At 37.7% G+C, this 25,970-nt stretch overlaps 1 protein-coding gene across 1 annotated transcript in view; it reads right to left on the reverse strand.

Annotated features, from left to right (window-relative positions):
* Positions 1-25,970, reverse strand: part of LOC121296672 (FH2 domain-containing protein 1-like) — a 36,948-nt gene that overhangs the window by 3,765 nt on the left and 7,213 nt on the right. The window contains exons 2-11 of the mRNA XM_041222443.1: positions 13,761-14,390; positions 11,698-11,759; positions 6,814-6,916; positions 5,979-6,064; positions 5,775-5,875; positions 5,304-5,374; positions 5,102-5,209; positions 3,389-3,459; positions 2,374-2,491; positions 1,600-1,764 (exon numbers count right to left, since the gene is read on the reverse strand). Coding sequence (XP_041078377.1) covers positions 1,600-1,764; positions 2,374-2,491; positions 3,389-3,459; positions 5,102-5,209; positions 5,304-5,374; positions 5,775-5,875; positions 5,979-6,064; positions 6,814-6,916; positions 11,698-11,759; positions 13,761-14,228 — 1,353 coding nt within the window. The 5' untranslated portion in view covers positions 14,229-14,390. The remainder of the gene's footprint in view (positions 1-1,599; positions 1,765-2,373; positions 2,492-3,388; positions 3,460-5,101; positions 5,210-5,303; positions 5,375-5,774; positions 5,876-5,978; positions 6,065-6,813; positions 6,917-11,697; positions 11,760-13,760; positions 14,391-25,970) is intronic.

Raw genomic sequence — 25,970 nt, forward strand, 5'->3', positions numbered from 1 at the left:
ACAGAAGATCTGCATTTCCTTGGCGGCAGTCCAATCATAAGTAAGCAGAGGTGGGACATAAACAGTTGAAGGCTTTTAGCAGAGGCAGGACACAATTGGGAGTTTAACCAATGGGAAAGTCAAAGATGGTTTTACAGTTGTCCAGTCGTTAGTGAGCAGAGTCGGGGCATAAATATGCTAGGGTAAGAGCATAAGAATAGCAGAATTTCACGCGATATTGCTTATTACAGAGACCGTTATTGAGAATTATATTGAGAACTTCAAAGTAATATTTTAAATAGTTTTTTTAAATTGTTCAAAAAAATGTCATCAGACAACTGAGATATTGTAGTCGATTTAGTTACGACTCAATTTTCAAGAAGACCGTACTTCCTACCCCACAAATACCTGAACAGACATAGGAAGGGAAGGGATATACTCGCCATTTCCAACATTCAAATTATGAAAGGTATCCGTAGCTTACCAGTAGCTGTCAGTTTAAAAAAGTATACCACTGGAACTGTGTTTTGTTCAGTACAGAAAAGGCGATATGGAACAGCTCTGACTACAGCAATCTAGGACGTCTATCAAAATCAGCACACAAACGCGAGCATTCCCAAAGTTATTTGTAAGCCACTCTTACACTGAACACTTTTGGACAAACCTGGACTGACGTTCAACTGGATGAGCAGAAGCATAGCGATACAATACATCACAACGAGCAAGAAAGAAAAAATCGTGAGGTTCTTAAACGCTTGATTGATTCTGTTGTTTATCTTGGCAAGCAAAAACTGGCATTCAGAGGTCATGTGAAGGTACCAATTCCTCCAACAGAGGTAATTATGTGGAATTACTTTCTCTGATTTCTGACTACGACAGCATGTTAAGCAATCACTTGTCAATAGCCACAGTATTCTCGGGTACCTCTAACGCCTTAATCTCTTCAGTGCCTCAGGTTCTGCTCGATGCAGGAGTACATGAAGGAAGCCAAGTACATAGCGGTAATGGTACTTTAAACAACCGACGATGGAAACGCAGCTCGGCTGTCTTGTGCTTTCAGGTATGTGACTGACAGTTTCCTGAAAGAACGGCTGTTCTGTGAAAATGTGTTACATGTACTAAAATGCTTTAAAAAGACCAAATTCCCATTGGGATTTCTTTTTTTATCGATTCTATTGATTTTTTAGTATTACTATGCAGGACAGCCGCTACAGTGTTACATTTATTAAAAATGTGCAGATTAATCTACAGATTAATCAACTAATGCCCATAAATTAACCAATCAAAAATGTTAATCGATTGACAGCCCTATTACGAATATATTGCTAAATGATGTGACACAGGAAGTATATATTTGCTTAATTGTGTAAAAAGTGTTGACATTAATGTTTTGTTCAACATACTGCTACTTTTTCACTTGTATTTCAACAATATGTTGGTTTTTTTACGCGTAAGTATACATATAATGATACACAGGTATTGGTACAATAACTATAGAATGCACAAACCATGGCTCTGATCCTTTGTATGATGTATAATCACATGAAATGACCATCTTTAAAATTTTAATGAGACACTGTGTGGTATCACTTGTATTTATACCAACAGCTTAACAAGTACCTTAACAGCTTTATTGAATTTGTGGCAGAAATCCTGGAATATTCTGAAGCACTCATCCAATTTCATGGTCTCTTTATCTTCACAGAAGAAATCAATCAGAACATTTCCCTCCATACGCATCTCCACTCTCTGCTTCTCCTTTTCATCCAGGGCTCTCACAGCGCTCTGCAGGCGAAGGAAACACACAACAACACCTTTAGCAAAAATGAGGAGAAGAAGATTACTTAATGAAAACCACAGAGGAACAGGTTACTTCAACATGAAAAGCTAAAGTAACACATCTCTTAGCAAAACCGACTCTCTGACAGGGTACATTCTGTTTGTTTACAACAACCCATGCAGCAGGAGCTAACAAAATAATGGTGAAGGACTGCGATCAATAGGAACCTCTGAGACAGAAGCATAGTATGGGCTTCTGTAAGATTAAGGGATTATAGTTAGAAAAACAGTACAACTAATGTGATCTTGAAACTTACAGCGAGGAACATCAGTGTCTCTAAGCTTTTTTTTTTTATTTCAAAGTGACAATTTGTTTTTATTTATGTGTTGCACTATTTGTCCAGGTTTAAAATAATATCAGCTTTAAAAGTATTCCCTATTACATGAAAAAAAACACAATCCTCTTATCTGATTTATAAAATGCAATAAATAACCTATAGCAGGAACACAGGTTCGGCAACTTTAATGAACAAAAACAATGAGCATAAGCACATGGTGTAACACACAGTACCAACACAGTTGTGATGTGGATGGTAAAAACCAGGCTGTACTGACCTGTATGAATTGTTCCAGTTGTTGCAAGAGCTCTGTGTCTTGCTGTATCTGTGTCTCTATGGATCTTGTTCTAACAGACAGGGAATGGAGCTCAGCTTCAATATTGTCCACCGATAATCTGAAAAGATAAAAAACAACCTTCACTAAAACAAGACACCCAACTGCACTGATAAAGTGCACTTCATAATTGACAGACTATATTGAATCAATTAGCTATTACAAGGGTTGGTCAAATAATAAACATCTGCCATTACACAGTGAATAGGGTGTTTAAATTCATCTGACGTGGATCTACGATTGTTCGAAAACAACAACAGCCTCTAATTACCATGGGCAATTAGATGCCCAATACAGTTCCTTGTGAAACTTAATTATATTTGTGTGGGGAGTGATATTAAAGAGGAAGCTGCAGCTTTGATACACTAAAGAACATACTGGAAGGACAGCCTACAGACTTTTTTTTGGAAACTTGTCTTTTCCGAAAGAAGACTCCACCCATCAATCTAATACGTTACCAGTTTGACCAGTTAAATAGGTCTCTCTGCCTGTTGTTTCTTTGTTAGGTCCTCCTCCTCCCTGCCTCCCCCCTGCAGCGTGTCTTGTCTACGGGGAAGGTGGCCCAAGTGTGACTTGTCCTGCCCGCTGGCCGAGTCATTCTCAATCACTGTATTGCATTCATCTCAGCTCGGCCAGCGTAGGTGCGACTATCGAGCTCCAATGGATAAGACCATGGGCCAAGTTATCATGTTCATGTCAGGCATAACTGTTTGCCAATTGTTCCTGCATCATCAGGCGTATTTTTTGCAACCACTAAACTGTCTTCTTTCTGAATGCAGGTTTCTGTAAAACTGGCACTTGCAGAGATGTTACTATAAACATTACGAGTATGCAAATCAGCTGGTTTGTTACAGAGTGTGTTGCATAGACAAAAAGGTGAGTCTCAGGGCCAGCCTGTCTGATTTAGATTTAGTACGCAGTGCCACAGTGTGTTGTTTAAGAACCTGAGAAGCTTCACCTGGCTGCACTCTGCACATGCTGCAACTTTTCAGAAAACTTCAAAAGAGTCTCATCCTTCTTCTGGGCCTCCTGTTAAACCAAAAACAAAAACCCCACAATTTTGTATGTAAATGAATGAATGAATGAAGATGGAAGTGCCAATGTTATTCGTTATTTCATTATTTCACGTGTACGTGCGAGGGAGCTGCTGGGTTGACTCCAGAAATATGCATCTGTTTATAGAACATTAGACACTTTGCAGATAAAACTGGGCATTGATAGATAGAAATTCTATACATGGCACCCTAATCCATCTTTCACAGTATCTTGAATTTGCTATCATTTAGTCTAGCGCCTTGTGATAGAGAAAGAATTGATCTTGGTTATAAATCTCCCTCCCGACCTGTTAGGGCACTGTGTAAAGGGAACAGTGTGCCCCGGACTGAATGGTTTTGCAGTTCATTCCAGGGTCAGTCGGAAGTCAGCCACTACACCAAGTCATCGCCCCAGAAGGGAGGCGATGTGGCAATCACGGATTGGAGGAAAAGCGATTGCACTCGCTAACCAAGGGGGCGTGGCTGAAAGTACAAAAGGGGATGTGGCCGAGCAAACTGCTCCTTTGTTATGGTTACGAGAGAACCACTGTATTACAGTGATATAAGCGTGACTGTTTAGTATTTATTTTGTCGTTCTAATTGTAAATGTTTGTTCTTGTTAGATGCCTAACACGTACCGGGAGCTGTCACTAAAGGCCAGCACCAACCCAGACGGCACTGCACTACTATCACGAATAAATTGTATTTCACCACCTGCACATTAGCACTCACTCTGGACTTGTGATCATGTTTGTGTTTATACTATGTTTATTGTTTCGCGACTGAACCCCGTGGTTTTTACTGTGCAGTACACATTGTTATGTATGCCCAGGATTATTATTTATGGTCGCCAAACAACCCGGATCATAAAAATAAAGGATCATTTGGACCGTGAACTTTGTTGCCTGTCATCTGTTTAAGCACTGCATCACATCTACACCTACGCACTGCAAACCACTAAGTTTCACATGTTGTAAAAGAAATGAGAGACCTAAAATATGTAACATAAATTAACGCAGAATAATGAGACAGCTGACTACAGTACTGTAAGTTTTGATATAAGCAAGGTTAGATTTTAGAATATGTACTGTATATTGTATATAAGTAATACTAAACTTGAGAATGCCACCAAGTGATCAAATTAAGGACTTTTCTCAGCACTGGGCTGGCAGGAGGGGTACACCTACAGCTACAGCCAAAGGTCTTGCATCACCTTAGGATTGAGACATATTAATAATAATTAAAAAACAAACAAACAAAAAAAAAACTATATGAACATATTTTAGATCTTTTAATTTAAAATCAAGTAATCAAAGAAATTACAAAATTATATCGCAAAAGTTTACTGGAAGCTATAATACATAATAGTATGTTAGATTTTGAAATGTCAAATAATTTTTGTCAGTTTTTCTTTATGTATATGGAAAATTACAAAGTGGTATGTAATTCACTATGTTAACGCAACATTATTCAACAGACTTCATTTGACTTTATGAAGCAAAATTAGTTAGTTCTATAGGGTGAAGAAAAACTTTTGGCCACAGCTGTAGAGTACTAACTACTCCAGTGTTTAGTCACCAGCTCTTCTCTACTGCATGGTCACACCACTGTGTGTCCCCACAAAACAGCCAACATACCAGAGCAACGAAGTGCAGCAGATTCATCCCAGGCTTGTTCGCTTTCGTATCCGCGAGCTTCAGTAAGGACGAAAGCTTGAAGCCCACAGCTTTGCCGGCATAGCTGCCCTGAAAAGGATTCAAAGGTAAATTATAAGCTGCGTGCAATAACAGAAGCATACATTATAAAAGTCTTTTATAAGGCAGGTTAATTAGCACTTACTGCATTCATGATGTTTCCTGCCTGGAGGACCAAATGTAAAACGGCGTGTAGCTCCTCACATGACATCAGTTCTGCAAAACAAAGCAATTCAAATAATTAAATCACATTTATTTAAAAACTGAATGTGACAGGAACTGGACGCTTTAATGGTTTTCATGGGTCAACCATCTCAGTCACTCACGCTAAGATTAAATGTTGTATTTCCCAGGTAAAGGGGTAATGGCAACATAAAATTACACTACATTTCATATGTACAAGTTAAATTACACCATATTATTATCTATTATCTCTGTAATTATTTAAGGACTATCTGACAACCAAAACTGTGTTATTAAAATGGCTAAATAAAGGAAAAATACTGTATAAAATAAAAAAGTCAACTATATCCCTACTGTTCAACTTTGAACATTCATTATCCAATCTCACTGCAAAATGTTTCCAATAAGAACAGTTAAAACACGCCTTAAGTACCCTTTGTTGCAACGCGAATTATGTCAATCTCATTGTTCAAAGAAGAGCAGCAAGGATAGAATTCCTCCTTCAGTACCATGGATTCAATTCGGAGAGCGAAGCTGGTGAAGAAAGGTAAATAAATCACAGTTGACAAAAAGAACATACTGAAGAGCAAATTTTTTAAACCAGTCACTTTTAACCACAACCAAGAATGCTCCTTACCTTGGCACTTGGACTAAAAGGTACATGAAGGAATCCACCTGTGGCAGTTTGTTTGCATCTCCCTTAAATGCTTTTAGTTTCTTCAGCTGTGGAACAGAAATCAATTATCAAATCTCTGTCCCATCTGTTAGCAGTAGTTTATGCACTCTAGGCTGTCTCCAAGCGACAGGACAGTGTACACATTTATGTACCACGAAGCAATCTTCAATTCAAGGGCAAAAACATGTAGTAAATGACACCATGCCTGCCTGCCAGATCTTAGCAAGTTTGCATTGCTGGAGCTCTTTGGTAAAAATGTTACTTTTATCCAAATCAGACTGCCACTCCTACTTTGAGAGAGACTTTTTTCAAGTTGGTCATTAAATGCATTCAGTTCAAATGCCAAAGGAACCATGTTGTTACCTAACCATACAAACAATTATCCACATTCGCTCACCAGTTCTCCTATTGTGAAAACCCTGAAAATAATGATTGGTCTCCATGACCCTGAACAGGATTGGTCAAAGGCTTCCCACATGTCACTTAGTGTACCTGTGTGACTATGACCTCCATTATCTCATTTGTTGCATATAAAGTGTGACTGACAGAGCAGCAATAGTATCTTTCTAGTCTAATTAATTCGCATGGCTGCAGACAATAGCCAAATGTCCATGTGATTGCTCCCAACCTACACATTGCTCATGTATTTCTTTCACTTCTTTATAACAATGACACAGTATACAGGATGACACCCCCTGCCCCCTCACAAAAAAGGCATTAACATGTAGACCAAAAAATGGGTGCACATTTTGCAATGATGCAAACAAGGGATAGTGGGCCTATTACGTTTGCTCACCTCGTCTGACTCAGGTAACAATTTTGCCATCTCTTTCAGGGCCTCGGATCCATACTTCTCACTTTTTCCCAGGAGAATGTCTTCAATAATGGACTCATTTGTCCTAGAACAGCAGGATTTAATTTGAAAAAGGGAGTACTTTCATACACATCAGCAGGCACATACTTCATGATCTATGATTGATTTGAAGAGTTGGTACTGTTTATTAGGTTAACTATTATATACAAACACTAACTTTACTAACACTGACTTGAATAATACAGAAGAAAAATCTCTTTTCACAATATTTAATATCAGTGACGGCTGATGACACCAAAAAATAGGGAGGCAAAAAAAAAGGCAGACGGCTTGGGGTTAGAGTTAGCAGCAGTAGAATATTATTGTTGTATTTGGACAACACTTTATATTATTATTATTATTATTATTATTATTATTATTATTATTATTATTATTATTATTATTATTATTATTATTAATTAATTTGGCAGACAATGACTTAGGAGCATTACATGGCAGTACAGGGTTAAAATGCAAAATTAATATTTAAATACAGTATAGTTTACAGTAAGTGCAAATAATACTATTAAAATACAATATGCATAGGATGCAACCAGTAAGGATTGCAACAAGTTAGAATTCCAACAAGTTATATCTACAATGACATAATAGTGTGCAATAGTGCAACTGTATTAACTGAAGGTCCAGTAGCCTGGTGCTTAGGTCTGGGAAGTCCAGTGCAAGAAGGGTAGATCAAGAGATCTAGAAGTGCAGTTTAAACAGGTGTACTATTTTCTCCACTAACCAACAGAGAAAAGAAAACAGTAGCTCATCATAGTTTATTTTAATATACTTAACTGTTACACACTGCCTGCGTTTTTGTGTGTGCATGTTTAAAAATGCACTGAATACAAGATGAATATACCATTTCGATTTCAAGACCACGTCACTAACATACTTTGCATAAAAGATTTTCTAAACAAAGTTGTTATGGCAGGAGAAAGGTAAAAAAAAGCACATCCTATATTACAGATTTAATTTGCTAAACTTAAATGCATAACCAACAAAGTAATTAATACCGTATAGGCGAAAAGAAAATGAAAGAGTTTACTTGTGCTGCGGAAAATAAACAAACACTGCTGGGGAAGGGCTGAAATAATATAAACACGACTTCCAACAAACACTAACAGAGAAAAAAACAACACCAACAACTAGATTTCATAATATGAAACTTTGAAAATATATCTCTCTTTACTGACGCTATCAGTGTCACAATGCAATAGGTATACTGGTGCGCAGTGTCTTCTGGGAATAGTAGTTTATCTGGTACACGCTGACAGGTGTTTCCAATCAACAGAAATGCAGAGGAAAACTACAACCCGTCATCCACACATGTCAACAACATGCTGGCTTCGTATTTAACTTTCTGTCACGTTTTTTTATTTTTCCTACCGTTATGATGGATTACTTTTTTTTTTTTTTCTGATCACTATTTAAAATCTTCAGAAAACTGAATGTGAAACCGAATTTCAACTATTCAACACTTCACTCATAATCAAGCACACCCAAGCAGCGAGTTACTCCTCCAGTTAAAACCAGGGATCAGATCACATCATCTGCCATTGCTAGTCCTGTACTCTACATACAGGAGTTTAAAAACTCTCTGGGCTCCACAATTGCTGTTAATATAGCAATGTTGACTCTAGGGTTTAGGTTAAAATGTCATTTTTTTCTTCAAATTAATTTTATTTTGTTTTATTGAACAGTATGATATTATGGTGCTACACGCACACACAGACACACACGCACACAGTTGACATATCCCAATGGAAATCAATAATTTCTTGAAATTTCTTGAAAATAAGGAATTTTAGGAACAAATCTTTTTGTAGCAAAAGTTTTGCTTTTGTGGATGATGAAAAAAAGGTACAAGAAATAGATTTATTTATTTATTTCAGCATTTTTTTAAAATTTTTTTTGCAAAACTGCAAAATTGCTAATTCAAATTTACTCATAGTAAACTTTGGAATGGGTGAAACTGAAATGCAAAAGGAGTCTTATTTCTGTCCTGAAACAACACTCAAGCTGTCAATAGATATGTTTGTCAAGATTAAAACATTAACTGAATATTCTACATAACATACGTAACCAAACACTGGATAATACAGTGTCTTAATTATGTTGTCAAAATATCCAATCCTGTCTGGCAGTACAGTTCAAAGCCATGGTGGGTGAAACAAGGATACCACCCCTCCCCCTCCTCTTTCCTGCTGATCAATATTTTAAGGACTAATCCACCACAGCGCCCTTCCTCAAGCATCACATTCTCTACCTGCTGATCTCCATGACACCCTCCCCCCCCACCCCCCTGCCTGAAAGCTTGTCTTTCTGTGAAAAACAGACACCACAGTAAAGTCTAAAAAGTACTGATCATAACTCTACAACGAATGCACTGGGTGAGCTGCCATTAGGCCAAAAATCATTCTTTATACAAAAACACAATGGACAGTTTTCAGAACCAAAACACATAGAGTGTAGTGCATAAACCCACTGCCTCACAAAAACCAAATGCATAAAGTTTTTTTAAGTTGTTTTTTTAATAGGTCACTCACTTTTAATAACCATGCAAATAACCATGCAAATGCAAATGTCTGCATGTGGTGTTCAATGTATAATAAATATTATTAGACACTATTCTTAAATAAACAATTTTTTTTCATTCAACAATAGCCACTTATTTATAAGCCAATAAAGAGATTGCCACTGTATAACCTGTAGCATCATGTCTCTCCTACAACAGATTCCCATTAGTGTCAATTGTGATGGTGGATTTGGTGATGTGGTCCACTAGGAAGTTGGAACTACTCTAAGACCACCAGAAGCTTATTTCATGTAGGGCCCCTGACAGCCACTGACCTTGAACCTCTACTATCCTTCGCTGGCTCTCCTCCAGAGATGTGGAGGTGAAAAGTTTCTTGCTTTGGCTTGCTAAATTAAACTATCAGTATACCAAGCCCTGTAAATCTGGATAAAATAAAAAATCTGTAGAAATGCAATGTTGAACTGCGCTGTAAACATATCTTAAAATATGAAAAACAAATGTTTACTCCTCACACATATTCATACTTTATCAATTATTCATCATTTTACCCAGCAGACGACACAGCCTTACTCATCCATGACCCAGTCATGGATATATTATCCTGTCAGAACCAGGACTGAATGCTGGAATCAAATCCATACAGGTTTTGACCTTAACAGGGGTCAGTTTCCCAGAAGCCCTTCTGACAGTCAGTGCAGATTCACTAAGTATACGCATTTGCTAGTTTTAATCAAAATCTTCAAGCAAAATACCTTACAGTCATATAACTTTCAAATTTAAATTTAATTTTTGCAGGTGAACTTGAGTAAATAACACATAATCTTTTCAAGGAGGCCATGGGAGATGAAATCCATACTTCTTTCCTAAACTCACGTACTGTATATAAGCAGGCTATTTGCATTTGAAATAAGTCTTAGACAAAATTGTCCTGTAAAGGTGCTACAGAAAGGCTCTAATAAGCAAACATTTCCCTAGCTCAGATTATAATTGCATTGATGATAAATGTATAAAAAACACACTGAAGGATCCTTCTGTAAGCCTACTATAAATTTGCTTTAGACAGCAAAAGATTCAAAACCAATAAAAGACCAGAATGTTTGATGTTAGCTGGAATAACCATATTATACAGAACCTGGGTTTATTATGCACAGCAATACTATATCATGTCTGGCAGTTATCCTAGGTTGGACCAAAGAGATTAACTCCTCAACACATCAGGCCCAGTCCCTCACTTACTGCATATGAAATGTCCCTAAGGCTTGATCTGCTCAATCTATATCCCATTGGGATAAACCATAGCTGGATTTTTAGAGCACTTTAGAGCACAGATAAGCCATCTGCATTTCATCAACCATTCACATGTAAGAGGTTCAATTCTCAACCAATCATATGTAAAAGCTTAAATTCAGGGGGAATCCCGGGTTCTGTAAAATGCCCTAAAAATCTACTTGTGTCTCATCCCAGCAGGGTACAGGTTGATCAAATCAACCCCTTAGTCAAATATGAATTAAAAAGGACAAGTCTATTTAAAAGAACACCAAAGTCTGTTCTGGAAATCATTACAATACATTGTATAAGTGTAATCAATCAAAAGCAGTGACAACTCATGCTCTGTTCATTTGGCTTAAACCCCAGGTTTCCTGAAGACCATTGTAACAGAATCACAGGGAGTTCACTAGATTAGAAAGACAGATTCACCCGGAGCTTTATATATTTCAACTAATCAACTTGTGCAAAGTATCTAAAACATAAACGGGATGGAGATTTGTACTAGCACATTTTTGCTTAGCTGTTCAAGGGTAAATTATTCAGCCGGTGACTTCCTGCAGTATGTCAGCCTGATCCCTGGCCACCAAGGAACTCTATTTAGAGAAATCTAATCTAACAAGTGATTGAACTCAGAGCTGATGATTATTGGACAGGGCTCTCAGGCCAGCTGCTGTGTCACACCCTGCTCTATCAGCATGAGCACACAGTTGTTATGAAATAGAAAAGCGCTTAATACTGTACTAGAAAAACATGGGCTGGCCAAATACTGAACAATTGAGATTGACTGTTTTAATGCAGAAAGCACAGGCTCTGTTGGGCATATTTACTTAACTTGATCAAATTGATACATTTTACTCTTAGTCACCCATTTAAAAAATACCACTTACTAGCTCTATTCAGCCTACTCAATAGGCAAATCTGTTTAATAAAGTTTCAATAAAGTTGGACTGACTCAGTTGGATCTTTATTATTCATAGTGTCTCATTCAAATATGAGATTAATTTTAATATACTTACTTTTTGAATTGTTTGAGAAATATGCCCACATTCATACTTCTCTTGGTGTCCAGAATACTGACCTGTAAATAAAAGGGAAGCAGAAATGAGATGTACTGAAACCAGAGCATTATTATTATTAATTAATTAATTAATTAATTAGCAGGCGTCCTTACCCAGGGCAACTTACAGTACAAATATATATATATCAAGAATTATAGTACAATTAAGAGCAAGATACAAAATACAATGACTTCAGTACTAATAAGAGCAAAATGAGGACATATTAATGTCACAATACAGGCAGCACTGAGAATACAGCGATCAAAATGGAACCAAACGTATTAACTGTGCCACATGTATTTCTATTTTTTCTTTTCTTACATGTTAGATGTTTAATTTGGGTTTTGCAGACTACAAAGGCTCATAATTGGCAGCATGGCACTTTAAAAACATGCAAAGATTGCTGTTTGCATTAAGTTCCAGCATGTTTATGCTTTTTGGTGATTTAGCAAACATGTAACATTCATTTTTCTTTTTTTTTTTACTGAAACAATTACCGGTAGGTATGAGGCATTTAAACTAATGTATATACCATAGATAAAGTGAACCTTTAAATAAATATTGCTCAAACTCAATGAGGCTGCCCTTCTTGCAGCTGTGTTTTTTGGGAAAGGAGGTATTGTGACATGAGCCTTGTATTATTAATGCAGCATTAGATCACAGGAGCAGAGGTGATACACAGATCTATTGTGCTGCTCATGGCAAAGAAATTTCATATCCTGAGTTTACTGTTACTGTATATTATAGAGCTACACAGTTGCTGTAGACCTATGCTCAATTCTGAGAAATTACTGAATTCAAGTGACCCAACTATTTTGGTTTTAGAATGAATTAGAGGACATTATATCAATTTGTGTTCATTTTACTTGATGCAATCCAGTTAAATACTAGTACATGACAAGCTTTGTTTCCCAGGAGATTAATCAAAACCCGTTTTCTCAAGCACAAAGAAAAAAACTCAAATAGGTCGACCAAACTTGGTTTGGCTTAAGACTTTTTAAAATTGTATTTAAGTAATCTTGATATAAGTTTAACATTGCTCTGCATTTATATTGGATCTGTAATAGCAATTAAGTGTATTAGCAGTCATTGTAAATGTCATCTGAACCAAGCCAATACGAACTAGAGGGACTGGAAATTAATTCCGGTCATTAGTAAAATATTTCTAAGTTGGTGTAATTCATTACATTTAAATGTATTTATAAATCACACAAGATTTTTAAGTTGTACAAACAAGACAACAATCTTAGGGACACCAAAGGCCCTCAGTGCATGGACAGCAGGCTGAATAAGACAGCATGACTTTCAACCTCAGTTTCCAACCTATGTAAATATCATACAAATGCTGGTGCTATTTGTTTTTTCAGGCCATTCTGTACAGAGATTGAGGGAATATGAGAAGGGGCCAAATATGGCTATAGCGGATTTAACCCCTCCCACTGTTTCTTTGCTCATTACAATATCAGGACATCTCTCTGTGTATTCTATGATTCACGACAGGAACGAGGATAAACGCAATTTAAATATGCAGTTAAATATGCCTTAGAATACATACATGATGTCACTGGCATCATGTTCTTATCTGGTGCACCAGTTCTTTATAAAGACTACATTGTGGTAAACTGGGTGGTTCCAATCTGTTTTTGAGAGGAAATGACCTTATAACAGTTTACCACAATAAAAGCAAAGCAAAGTGCAATAAAGCACAGTGAAAGTATGGTAAAGCATTTTAAAGAATAGCTAGGTATGATAAAGCATATTAATAAACATGGCAAACCAGGGTAAATTATAATAAATGCATGGTATAACCTTGAGAAAAGCATAAAGCAAAAAAATTAACTGAGGAGAAAAATAAATACATTCTCCATTCTCAACATCTAAACACGAGAACATCAACATTTTGGGAACTAACATCCTATACTAACACACTATCACATTCTTTATGTTTCTAGTTTTTAGATGTTGCTGCCCCACCCAGTATTTTTTTCATTTTTCACTGACAACATCCTGATTCCTCTCACCTCTTCCTTTGTTTCCTTAAATGAAGCCCGAGAGCCTCTGGCATTCTGTCCGCCGGCGGCATCTGTGGATCTGGGCTCATCCTGCTGGCCGAAGAGCTCCTCGACGGTCTTGGAGTCGATCTGGTAGGTGTGCCGCCGGGCTGCCAGTGTCCAGATGTTGGGTTTGCCGCGGACCTGCTCCTCGGGGATGATCTTCCAGAAGAAGCTCCGGACACGCTTCTTTTTGCGATTGCCCTGAGTGTGGTTCCCTTGACCCGGGGGAGGGGGCGGAGGCGGAGGCCCCTGGGGGGGTGGAGGTGGTGGTGGAGGTGGAGGAGGAGGAGGAGGGGGAGGAGGTGGGGCTACTGGGGAACTCTCAGAGACAGGGGTGGACGAAGGCGGGTGGCCGGGCATCAGCTCAGTTGCATCAGATTCTCCATCCTGGTGTTCTTTATCATTGACCAAAGACAGGCAATTCATAACATGCATTTTATTGGCCACCAAAAAAAAGAAATGGCTGAAGGGGGGAGGGGGCTGGGAGAGAGAGGGGGTTTAAAGGTGCAGAGAACTCCCTTCAAGATGCAGTCATGGCAATCACTCTGGCAGCTGTGCTTGTGAGGGGCTCCAATTCAATTTTCCATGTGCCTGGTCCTGGAACATCAACAACAATAGGTTTACAAGGGAGGATGTCACAGTTGTACATGTTGTCCACTATATGCTCAAGGTATTTGCGTTTGAGAAACTGACTAAACAAATGGAGACTTTAAAAACACATATCATTGCATAGGGGAGGCACTGACGGTTGTTTTCTTCGTGTGACGTCACTGAGCGGGGCATTTAGTCTCTAAAGGGTGGAGATAAACGCAGAAATAAAACATCACAGGAACTTGTTCAGAGCGAGTAAAAAGGGGAAACACTGTAAATCTGATTTATTTGATTTATAATTATATTAGAACATTTATTCTGTCTCATGTGATTTAATATATATGTTTTTACAACATTTATAAATACCAAGAAATGAGTGGATATAAGCATATATTATTTCAGGAACTAAATGTATCAGGTACGTTTTTCTCCCCTTATTACTGATAATAATTAAACAAATAATTATTGTTATTTATAAATATTTATTTTGACAAAATTAATTGAGAGTAGTGTCCTGAGAATAAACGTCTATTATGTCATTGCAATCACTCTGGTGAAACAACGTCTTGTAATTTGCCCAAACATCAATATTTTTTAAGCAAAACTTTCAAGAAATATTGTAAGGTCCCACGGGTCATAGAATAACATATTTTTTATACATGTATCTCTAAGCAGAATGCATAATAAAAAATACTTAACTTAAAAATGTGTGGGGGAAGCAAAACATTTGTATGGTTTCTGAAGTACTTTATAATGTTCCCCAGAGTGTTCTGAAAAAAAGGACACAATTCCCAAGATACTACTGTAAAAAATAGATTTTTAGTGATTTGTTATGCAAAGAGAGTCAAGTACATGTACAGCCAGAAAACGCCTGGTCCTGGGGGAGCATTCCATAAAAAAAGCTTGGTCCTGAAAGTTTTAACAAAAGTCAATTCCAAATAACTAATAAATAGCAAAAGGTCTACATATCTCACGTGGTCAACAATCATAATATAAATGTGTGCATTTATACAAACATTCCTTTGAATGTCAAGTCCAAACATTGTTAAACGACAAAGGGGTAGATGTACTAAAGTGTTGCGTCTGTTGCAATAGTCGCAAACCAGTTGCAAATGAGTGGGAAGTCTTGGGTGTAATATACTAACCAATGCTATTTGTGGTTTAAGTCTTTGTTTCACAATGTCAATGACTTTGTACAAATCACAGTCCATATGGTCAATTAGGGGCAACTTGGACAACCAAATGTCCACAATGGCCTGCCCGAAGGTCAAGTAGCGTTACCAAAATTTTGCGAGCCCTGGTATAACAGAGCATCCTTAACAATCACACCTCGCAGAACAGCAGAGGTAGGGAGACCCTGCTTAAAGCAGCATTTTCTTTGTAGTTTTGTTTACAGTGTTTGTTTCTCTTTTTATTTCTCCTTTTTGATTATGGAATGTCTGTAAATAAATGTGTATCAAGCACTCAGGATGATACCATTGCTGGTAGCAACCCTGAGTATATCCCTGGTGCCACCCCACCAGGGTATAAATTAACCCTGTGCACCTGCGCGGCGTCTCAAAGACACGTTCTGACTCCCGTGTGTTCAGTGAATCACCCAAACCCTCCCACAGACCCTGACTCTAAAATATCTACTTAATTTGTTTGGCGTTTGAAGGTGGCTGATAGAGTAACGACCCCAAACGACTCATCATTCATCTTTGGTTGGACTGACCCCTGAACAACAATACTGTATACTTCAACAAACTGAATCTGTCTTTCCAACATCCATATGCATTTTGCTCAGTAAATTCAGATCATTGGCCAACACAGCTCAGAAGGCAACACAACTTTATTTTTTTAATTTGTACCCTAGTTTTCTCCCCAATTTGGAATGCCCAATTATTATTTTTATCCCGGTTCACTGCTGCAGCCCCTCGGTGAGTGAAACACGCGTCCTCCGAAACGCATTCCTGCCAATCTGTCATTTTTTGCACTGCGGCTCCATAGTGAAGACACCAGACCTATAGTGCCGGAGGACAGCACTACCTGAATGGGCCTGCAGACCTGCAGAGGCCCTATCAGCCACAGGTGCATGGTGAACTGTGGACTGCCCTGCTGACCTAAGCCCTCCTACCCGGGTGGCGCTCGGCCAATTGCGCGTCACCCCCTAGGAACACCCGGTCACAGTCGGCAGTTACATAGCCTGGATTCGAACCTGCAGTCTCCAGGCTATAGGGTGCATCCTGCACTCCACGCGAACCACCTTTACTGCATACGCCACTCGGAAGCCCAACGCAACATAACTTTCAACTTTTTTAGAGTTTATAATATGTAAGATTATAATAATTTGTGAAAGCCCATATTTGCTAAAAGAGTTCTGTCTGGGGTCTGTGCCATTATTCAACAAGTACTCTCTATTCCCCTACACAGTTCCATGTTAAAATTAGCAGACATTTGCATCTATGAAACAGCTTCAGCACATACAGACCCTGCCGCACATGATCTAATCCCCTGAATCAAACACAGGTCAACAGCAGTGCCAACCTGTTCTGTAAATAACATTTTCACAGCATACCAAAAAAAAAAAAAACACATTGCTTTTTATTTTTAAATCTGAAAAAACAAAAGATTTTACAATATGATTTGGAATAAAGAAAACACTTAGTCTAATTAGATCAGAACAGGAACGGGCACTTCCTGTTATTATGCTGATGATTAATCCCCAATGCCCGATGAGATGTTTTATAAAAATGGAAAAACACACAGTGCAACATCTAGCTGAAGGTAGTTGATCCTAAGCATACTTAATCGTAAAATACAGAAAAATCAACCGATGTGCAAAGTATAATGTATCTATCAGCAACATCTAGCTGATGAAGCCCCACCCAGTAAGACAAGTATTTGCAGTCTCTACAGGAGATCCCAGGTTAATAGTAAGAATGCCCTATTGTTCCAGCAACACACGACAAAATAAAAATGTTAACACAATGACTTTTGATCCTCTGCTGCCGCTTTAAATGTGTCTCTGTGGTCAAAGCAGGGCATAGGATTTCAAAGAGCAGGCAGCACTCCAAAGTATGTTTGTGTGAATCCCGGCTGTCTTGCAGACATTTAGATGCAAATAAGAAATAAATGATCCCAGCACATGAAAAGGGGAGTATTCAATTCAGAAAACATTTCATGCAAAATAATTCCTATCAAAACAGTAAAGCTTATTGTTAGTGGAGGATGCTCAGTGACTTGAAGACTGTGGGCCTTTATTTGGATTGCAGAAAAGAGAAGACAAATGTATCTGATCAGAACAGTTCTTGCATAACCTACACAAAGATTACATTTTGTCTTTAAAAATACCACATAAAATGTAAGCAAATAATAAATATGGAAGAAAAGTAAATTCCCTTCAGAATAGCAGGTAGCTCTGTGACACTGAATGCTGCAACAAGAGCTGTGGTCTGTTTTTGTTTTAAATAATGTGAAAGTTACATTACTTTCTTGACAAGTCCCAGAGATCTCACTGAATTTCACACTTGTATTTATTTTATTTATTTCAGATGTTTTATAATAACTAAGTGACGCCCTATTACCCCCCCCCCCCCAACAAAATGGAGAACTGTTCTGATCAAATTATTTTCAGGGATCTGTGGAAACAGGAAGCTCAAAATAAGTGGTTTTTTTTGTTCACAAAACAAGTTTTCTATTTACACCTTCCATTGGTAAATTAATAAGGAGGATGCAATGAATGTCTAAAGCCAGAAGCCAGTAGAGATCCTGCTTCAACTGCTACTTCTGCTTTACTATACCTGAGGGGTTTGCTTTAATCACTTACTGTGCTTATTTTCAAAGCAATGTCCAAACCGGTTTTGGATATCAATGGTTGGCAATGACTTGTTAATGGATTATCCATTTGGAAATTTGCCTCCCAATTAATTCCTAACAATAATTACAGGAAGCACAGCATGAGATTCCTACTCAAGCTCTCTTTATATATATATATATATATATATATATATATATATATATATATATATATATATATATATATATATATATATATATATTTCATTCCACCAATCCTCAATTGGCAGCAAACACCAAGTCCCTAAAGTTTAATTATATAGACTAATAACTACCTTGGGCAACACAGCATTAAATCTTCAGATGTTTCCCTCACTATTACATTGAACAGTCTGCACTGCGATTCTTCTGTTTACAAACCTCTACTACATCAATCTCCCCATACTGCAGCATTAAAAGTCTTGATATATTTCTCCAATTGAGTTTTCTCCTTGCACTACATCCCTAGACAAGTAGTTAATAGGCTTCATAAAAGACTTTTCTTGTCCGTTACATCAATAAGGCCCCTTTTCTCCAGTCTTTTTTTTCAAACTCACCGTCTCATTATATTTAATAATAGATGATTAAAAATTTCTGGTACTGATTTTATTATTCTGCAATACCTTGACAGTCAGAGAAAACATTTGCTACACCACCCCAAGGACATTTAATTTGCCAAAATCATACATTTATTTTTGCTACTGTGTTGCTGTACAAAAGGTATACAACCACAAAAAGCTCTTTCTCTCTATTAATGCTGGTTATACAAAATTCTGCTTTACAGGAGCTAATTACCAGAAGAAATTATAAACTGGGCTCATTCAGAGGCCTCATCTGCCACTGAAATCCCAACAGAGCTCAACTGGGTGCTTTGCTGGAAAACAGAAGGCGGACCCATCTGCTATTGTTTTTCCTCATTATGGTATTATGGTTAAAAACTAATTAAGCTCTGCCAAAATTAAGATCTGCAGCTTTTCTTAACTGCTTTCTCTATGCGTCAGGACCTCTAGCATTTTCTGAGGAAAAAAATCTTTAAAAAAATCATGTCATGAAGCTGATCATGTCTTGCCTCTCACAAGGATGACACACTCATGTGCCAATGCTTAGGGGAGTTCAATGACAACAGAATGACAATATTTAGCTGCTCTCACTCAAACTAAAAATCAAAAGATTTGTATTACTGTACCAATTGTAAACACAGGAATCGTAACAGACATGTATATGAGATCCAGGACACTAACCATAAGTAAGAGTAATTATTTATATTATACATGTGTATCCCACCCTTTGACTAGAGAAGTTAGGTGATTCTAAGCGTACTTAATCGTAAAATACAGAAAAATCATCCGGTGTGCAAAGTATAATGTATCTATCAGTGCCCAAGCTTTTATATGTGACTCAGTGCTAGATGTTATCGCCATGGTAATTCCAAGCACCACTCTACAAAATGCTTTCTGCTCCAATACTCAACAGATGTGAACAAACCACTGTAGGGTCACAACATGAACATATTAAATAGAAGTTTCAGGATTGTACTAACTTGTTTATATGTTTTCCCTGGGAACCCCCCCAAAATACTTGTATTGTTCATTGCTTTCTCCTCAGGCAGTAATGCGTAAATTTTCACATTTTAGTTCCTATTCTGGTCAGGTTCACTAGTGTGGTTGAACCCGAACGCCCCAGAACATTGTTCAGGTACTTTTTTCTATTGTCAAAAGTCAAAACCTCGACTTAAGAATTATTAAAAATCATTACCGATTTGTTATGAAAATGAGTTTATGGCACCCGACTGGTCCAATTTCATTGCCTGGGCAACAATGAAACGATCCCTTTCTCTGACTCCCTAAATACCAGTTGTGATGTTACACTCCGAATCGGAGTCTCTGGTAACCAGCGCGTATTTAAAATGTTTGTAGAGTCTACTTTAAGAAATCTAAGAATTATTTTGGTAAAAATGCTGACGAAGAAGACAGCAAAAGTGCATCCTATTACTGTGGAGATAAACAGGGGTTTAAAGCTGCTTTGTATATCGGTCAGTGCAGAGACCCGGGGATGAAATGAACGACTGACCTTGCAACTAGCTTAGTATGGCACTTTGTGTTAAGCTATGATTTGGTGGGGGAGGAATGACGTGCTGGTGGGCTGGAATGTGTGTCCATGCTTTTCCTGTGTTTCAAGGGCAGCGCAGCCACAGTGTTTTTTGTAACGCTCCACCAAATTTTTGAAGTAATAGGCCAGAAACCAGCCACATTGTGTTTTTTAAACCAGCCAAAAATAAGCGCTACACATTAATTTAAAATAAAAATAAAAAAACACAAGTAAGTAATGTTATAAACTATTTATCTTCTTTGCTTGATTATTTTTTTTTCTCTCAACTTATATTATCAGAACCGTTGTTTCTTTTTATCTGGAAAAAAAGAAATATCCAGAATGTAGTGAAAAATTAAATTGTCCAGAACTGTCAGCAGATAGTATATAAAATTACATTTAAAAACAATTCTAATTGTACTGATACAGTTCTTAAATTGGTGACAAATAAAAAATAAATGAGGATTTGCGTGATTCCTAATTTCATAATCGAAAGGAATTGAAAAAAAAAAAACATGCAGGATAAAAATAGCCAAAACATAATCAAACCAAAGACAACATTTACCCGCTAGGTGCTTTCAAAACAAGCCAGATTTGGCTGAAAAACCACCAGCCAATCTGGCAGCACTGATCAAGGGGGAGCAGCCTAAAAGTTGCATGCAAGACACATGCATTACCTATCAAATGTTACCTCAAGTTCAATTTACAAATAAAAATTTAAGTTGCAAACTTTGTTTGAGAAAAATCACTACTTTAATTGGCGTTCCAGAACTTTAAGATTTAGAACTACACCATTGGTTTGCATGGGCAAAAAAATCCTGCCACACCTCCAGATACAGTAGGAACACTTTTCTGAAGTTCTGAGCAAAGAGCTGACTCTGCTCAAATATACATCCTAAAGAAGTCATGCCAACATGAATACAAGACAGATTTAAACTGGTTATTTTCTAGAGAAGAGATCAAATATTTTTGCTTGACGGGATGAGTCGTCAAGGGGGTTCTGCATGCTTGGGTTCTGCATTACTAGAATCGGATCCGCGATCCTCAGGGACTATATTCAAATTATGTTTGTGTGTCTGACCATAGTCCCACAGATGAGATTCAAATTGAATGTGAAAGCAGCAAAGTGAGCACAACACACTACTGCAGATGACCAGGAAGAGTAGCAAGAAAATAAGCAGTTTGCAAAGAGGAAGAGGGTACTTGGAAGCAAGCATGTGGTTCTATAAAACAGGGATCCAAATCCATTCTTGACTAGAAATTGCCATCATGCTTAGAGATACAATTTTAATACGGATGGCCTTGTATTCAAAACGCAGCTTACCAGAACAGGAACTAAAGTGTGAACACTTTATGCATTACTGCTTGAACAGAAAGTATGACTAGTAAGAGTATTTTGGGGGATTCCAAGGGAAAAGATCATCCATTGTTAAAACAATTAAAAAAACATTTGCTTTGAGAAACATATGTTATACAATAATATATTCCACTTTTTGGAAGATATAGATTTTAAATTAAAAAAAAAAAACTGCTGTCACTGTTTCACTCCTACATATACAGAACACCACATACAGTTAGGAAATACTGATTTAGCAAACAAAAACATTTTTTTTTTATTTAAACCTGCACGACAATGGAAAAATGACACGTTTTCCCAAAAAATATAAAGCATAACGACATATGGCATTTACAGTATATAAAAATAGCTCATAGCAAATAATATTTATGGATTATATAATTACAAAGTACATTCTATAATTGAAATTAAGCATTTATTGCTCATTTCCAGAGGCTTTTCCAGAGATCAATGTCAGTTCATAGCCAGGTTGGTGATAGATATCTTTATCACTGACATTCACAGTCACATGTAGCTTTTCATAACAAGTTAAACACTGTAAGTGTTCTGTCTGTTAGATGGAGTGATTTCAAAACAGAAAAGATGATAAAATGTAAGTTCTATTTAATAGCAGTTCAAGAAAAATAATAGGATCTTTTTTTTGTTTTTTATACCCACTGCTGCACACCACACCACTGATCTGATATGCAGTCTCACAGAACGGTTTGGCCATATAGCAACACATGCACGATCTCTCTCAACATTAATTACATCAACAAAGGCAAAAACCTTCAAATGAATAATTCAGGGGGTTAATTTATGTCATACATCTTACAGTAGTTTTCTCTTACTACTTGGTATTAGCAGGTAGCTTTTAACTTACCACAGTGGTAAATGATTGGTGAATATGGCCCTAAAACCTGAAAAAGTTCAAACATCCATGTGGGTGAGCCGGTGATGTAATCCAGGACAAGATAACATCGGCCCTATTCACAACGCTTTAACCTGTGAGTTATTTAAAGACTGTTTATTTAAAGTCTGTTCAGATGAATATTACATTTGATATTCAGTCAGGTGTGCCAGCCCCACCACCAGAATTTAAGAGGGAAAGGCAAGCAGGCAAAAATAACGGAAAAAATAAACAGAAATATCTGTATAAATGTGAAACTGACGGACATCACTGGGAAAACTACAGCTACAAGCTCTCAGCTTTGTTCCTGTCCCACGACTGCGTTCTGTCTTGCAATATGATGCAGACATTGTGGAAATAACAGGTAATTATGCAGATGGAAGTCAAATCCTTAGTAATCCTTGGGGAAAAAAAGGTTTTCATTTTCAAAATTTTCCATTCTGAACTCCAGTGAGAAAGAAAACCTTCCTACATGGGCTGTCAGTGATTTATAACAGTATGCATGGGAATCTCAACAAGATGTTTTATTTTTGACCTGAACTGCACACAATAGTGGCACAACATCTTGCAACACTTTGTCACTTTGTCGGCTGCAGAACGTTTTTAATATACCTCAGTGATTTACTAACAGCTGTGAGATTATACCACTCTCTGTTCTTCTTAACCCTTTGCTTATAAACCGTTTAAACTGGGATTCAGAAATCCTGTCGACAATCAAATTTCTTTCAGTTTTCTTTTTCTTTTTAAATAATTAACACTGTCTGTCACCAAAACTCTTTTTAAAACCCTCAAAAAACAGGCCTCCACAGAAAAGTAACCGTATCCTCCCAATTACTGAAAGCTTCACATTTCCTTAGAAAAATAAAATCAAATTAATACAGCCTTAACAGACCAGGGATTGTCAAGAGTGTCTTTCACTTTCACGTTTTCTTAAAACCTCTTGTATAAACCTAGCACTTCAATTCTCATTTTTGTACTTTACACTGTTAAGTCAATAAAGCAAACACAATGACGCCCCTGTTCAGCAGATACACAGCTGCTACACAGAAAGAGAGATAATATAAGTTTGCATGAATTGTAAATTACAATAGAGTTATTTATGAAGTGTACAAAATACAATAACCTTTTGGAAATCATTTAAATGTCATTTCGTTTCATTTCCACGGTGAGTAAACAAACAGAAACATCTTGTATTTTAATTTCAGTCTTAACCCAAATGAATGAAATTTACAATCTGGTGAAAAAACATGAATAAAAGATGTTAAAGATCATAAAGAAAGGTGAAAGGGTGGTGCTGTTACAAGAACTTTGCAAGCAGTCATTATTGCCAGCTTTAATAAGGGCACTATCAGCACCTGACATCATTCATTCTTTCAGGCAGGGTTAAACAGAGAAATAAGATTCTGTGAACCAATATGTCATCCAGTTGAAACTCGGTTAGTAAGACCATGACAAATTTTAAAAAATAAATGGGGGCATTGCAAGTTACAAATACACTCCTAACTTACAAAAAAGCCTATCCTAACGCCTGAATGCAGGATAGTGGTGGTTTCGTAGTGTGCACAAATAAGTCATTTACCATTAGCCAAGCAGTCTTATCACATAGTATGGCTTCAGCAGCTTTGGTTCCGGCTTATTTAAATAAGATAAACAGCAAAAAAGGAAAAGGAAAGGAAAGTTGTCCCAAAGTCTAAACGCCTTTCAAACAGTTGGTACTGGGTATGCTTCCAAACAAGGAAAACCAAAGGACCATTCCACTCATTCTCACACAGATAATGTGAGCGACACCGTGCAAATCTGTATTATGTAACCTGCTGGAGGTCCAGCCCTTACCTTGAAGTCACCAATATTGCAACCCTTCTCTCCCACACTGCTTTAAACTCTTTGAGCTGCTTGAGCCTTCAGGTTACGATGACTCTTCCATTCTGAATTCGTTTTTCTTTTCTTGGTGTTCATGCTGGATTGTGGATGGGGGGGGGGGGCTCATCATCAACTTAAGGCTGTTTTACGCTAGGCAATGATAGATATATATTTATTTAAACAATTTATTTGTGCTTTTTATATACAGTACACATAGCACATTGACAAATGAAGGCAGAGCATTCCGTAATTTGGCACTCTACAAGAAAAAGCCCTACCTCCCGTGTTGTTTTTGTTAACCCTAGGAATAACCAGCAGCCCCGCGTCCTGTGATCTCAGAGTGTGATTTGGAAGGTACAGGGTCAGTAACCCCTGCAAATAACTAGGTGCTAATCCATTCTGGGCCTTGTAAGTTAACAGCAAAATCTTAAAATCAATTCTGTACTGCACAGGGAGCCAATGTAAAGAGGCTAAAACGGGCAATATGTTCACTATTCCTCTTTTTAGTCAGAATTCTAGGGGCGGTATTCAGAACAAGCTGCAAGCAGGATACCACATGTTTTGGGACACCAGAAAAAAGTGCATTACAATAATCAATTCTAGATTAAACAAAGGCATGCATTAGTCTCTCGGCATCAGATACAAAAACAATTGGTCTAAGATGGCTGTATTTCTCAAAAGGTAAGAAGATATGTTAGTAACTTCCCTAATATGAGTCTCAAAGGATAGATCAGGATCAAAGATGACCCACAAACTCTTAATTTCTAGTTTATGTTTTGACAAGACACTGCAAGGGTGGAGCTCATGTAATCCCACATTTCATTTTAGTTGGTTCTGTGATCCCACTAGCAGGGCACGTAAATTTACTGACGGCACTGGCGACAATTACAGCAGTGCCCAAGCCACGTACCGCAATGCCTCTCAAATTAAAAAAAACTCACAGCAAAAGTTGCCTGTAAGCCCGCCCGTCATTGCCGCCGATGTCTGTCAGCACCTGCACATCTGATCTGCATCCCATTCACAAACCTGCTCAGCGTCCACTGGCCCGTTCTGTCACAATTCAATTTAATTTGGTCTAATCTTGTCTTGCGAGAAAATGACTCATTATCATAATATATTATTGTTGCCATTTTTTTTAGCATGCCACAAGCCACAAGAAAGAAGTACTGTGTCATTGGTTAATGACTGGCAAACAGAGGGAAGGACGTTGTTAGACTGAGCTCAATATGACCACGGCGCCAGAAATTTTCAATCACATGTGTTCACTGGCAGTGTGTTTTCAGTGTATGAGCTCCACGCTTACTCAAAAACGTTTAATTTATTTTTTACTTTTTTATAAATTTAGTAGTCGCCAATTATTTAATTATTTTCTCCCAATTTCGAATGTTTTTAGGCTCAGCTCACTGCTACCACCCCAGCGCTGACTTGGGAGAGGTGAAGATGAACACACGGTGTTGTCCAAAGAGGGTGCCGTCAGCTGCCCGCTTCTTTACACACTGCAGGCTCACCATGCAGCCACCCCAGAGCTACAGCGTCGGAGGACAACGCAGTTCTGGGCAGCTTAGAGGCAAGCCCG

This window comes from Polyodon spathula, chromosome 2 (genome assembly GCF_017654505.1).
Source record: "Polyodon spathula isolate WHYD16114869_AA chromosome 2, ASM1765450v1, whole genome shotgun sequence".
In the NCBI taxonomy this organism is placed as follows: domain Eukaryota; kingdom Metazoa; phylum Chordata; class Actinopteri; order Acipenseriformes; family Polyodontidae; genus Polyodon; species Polyodon spathula.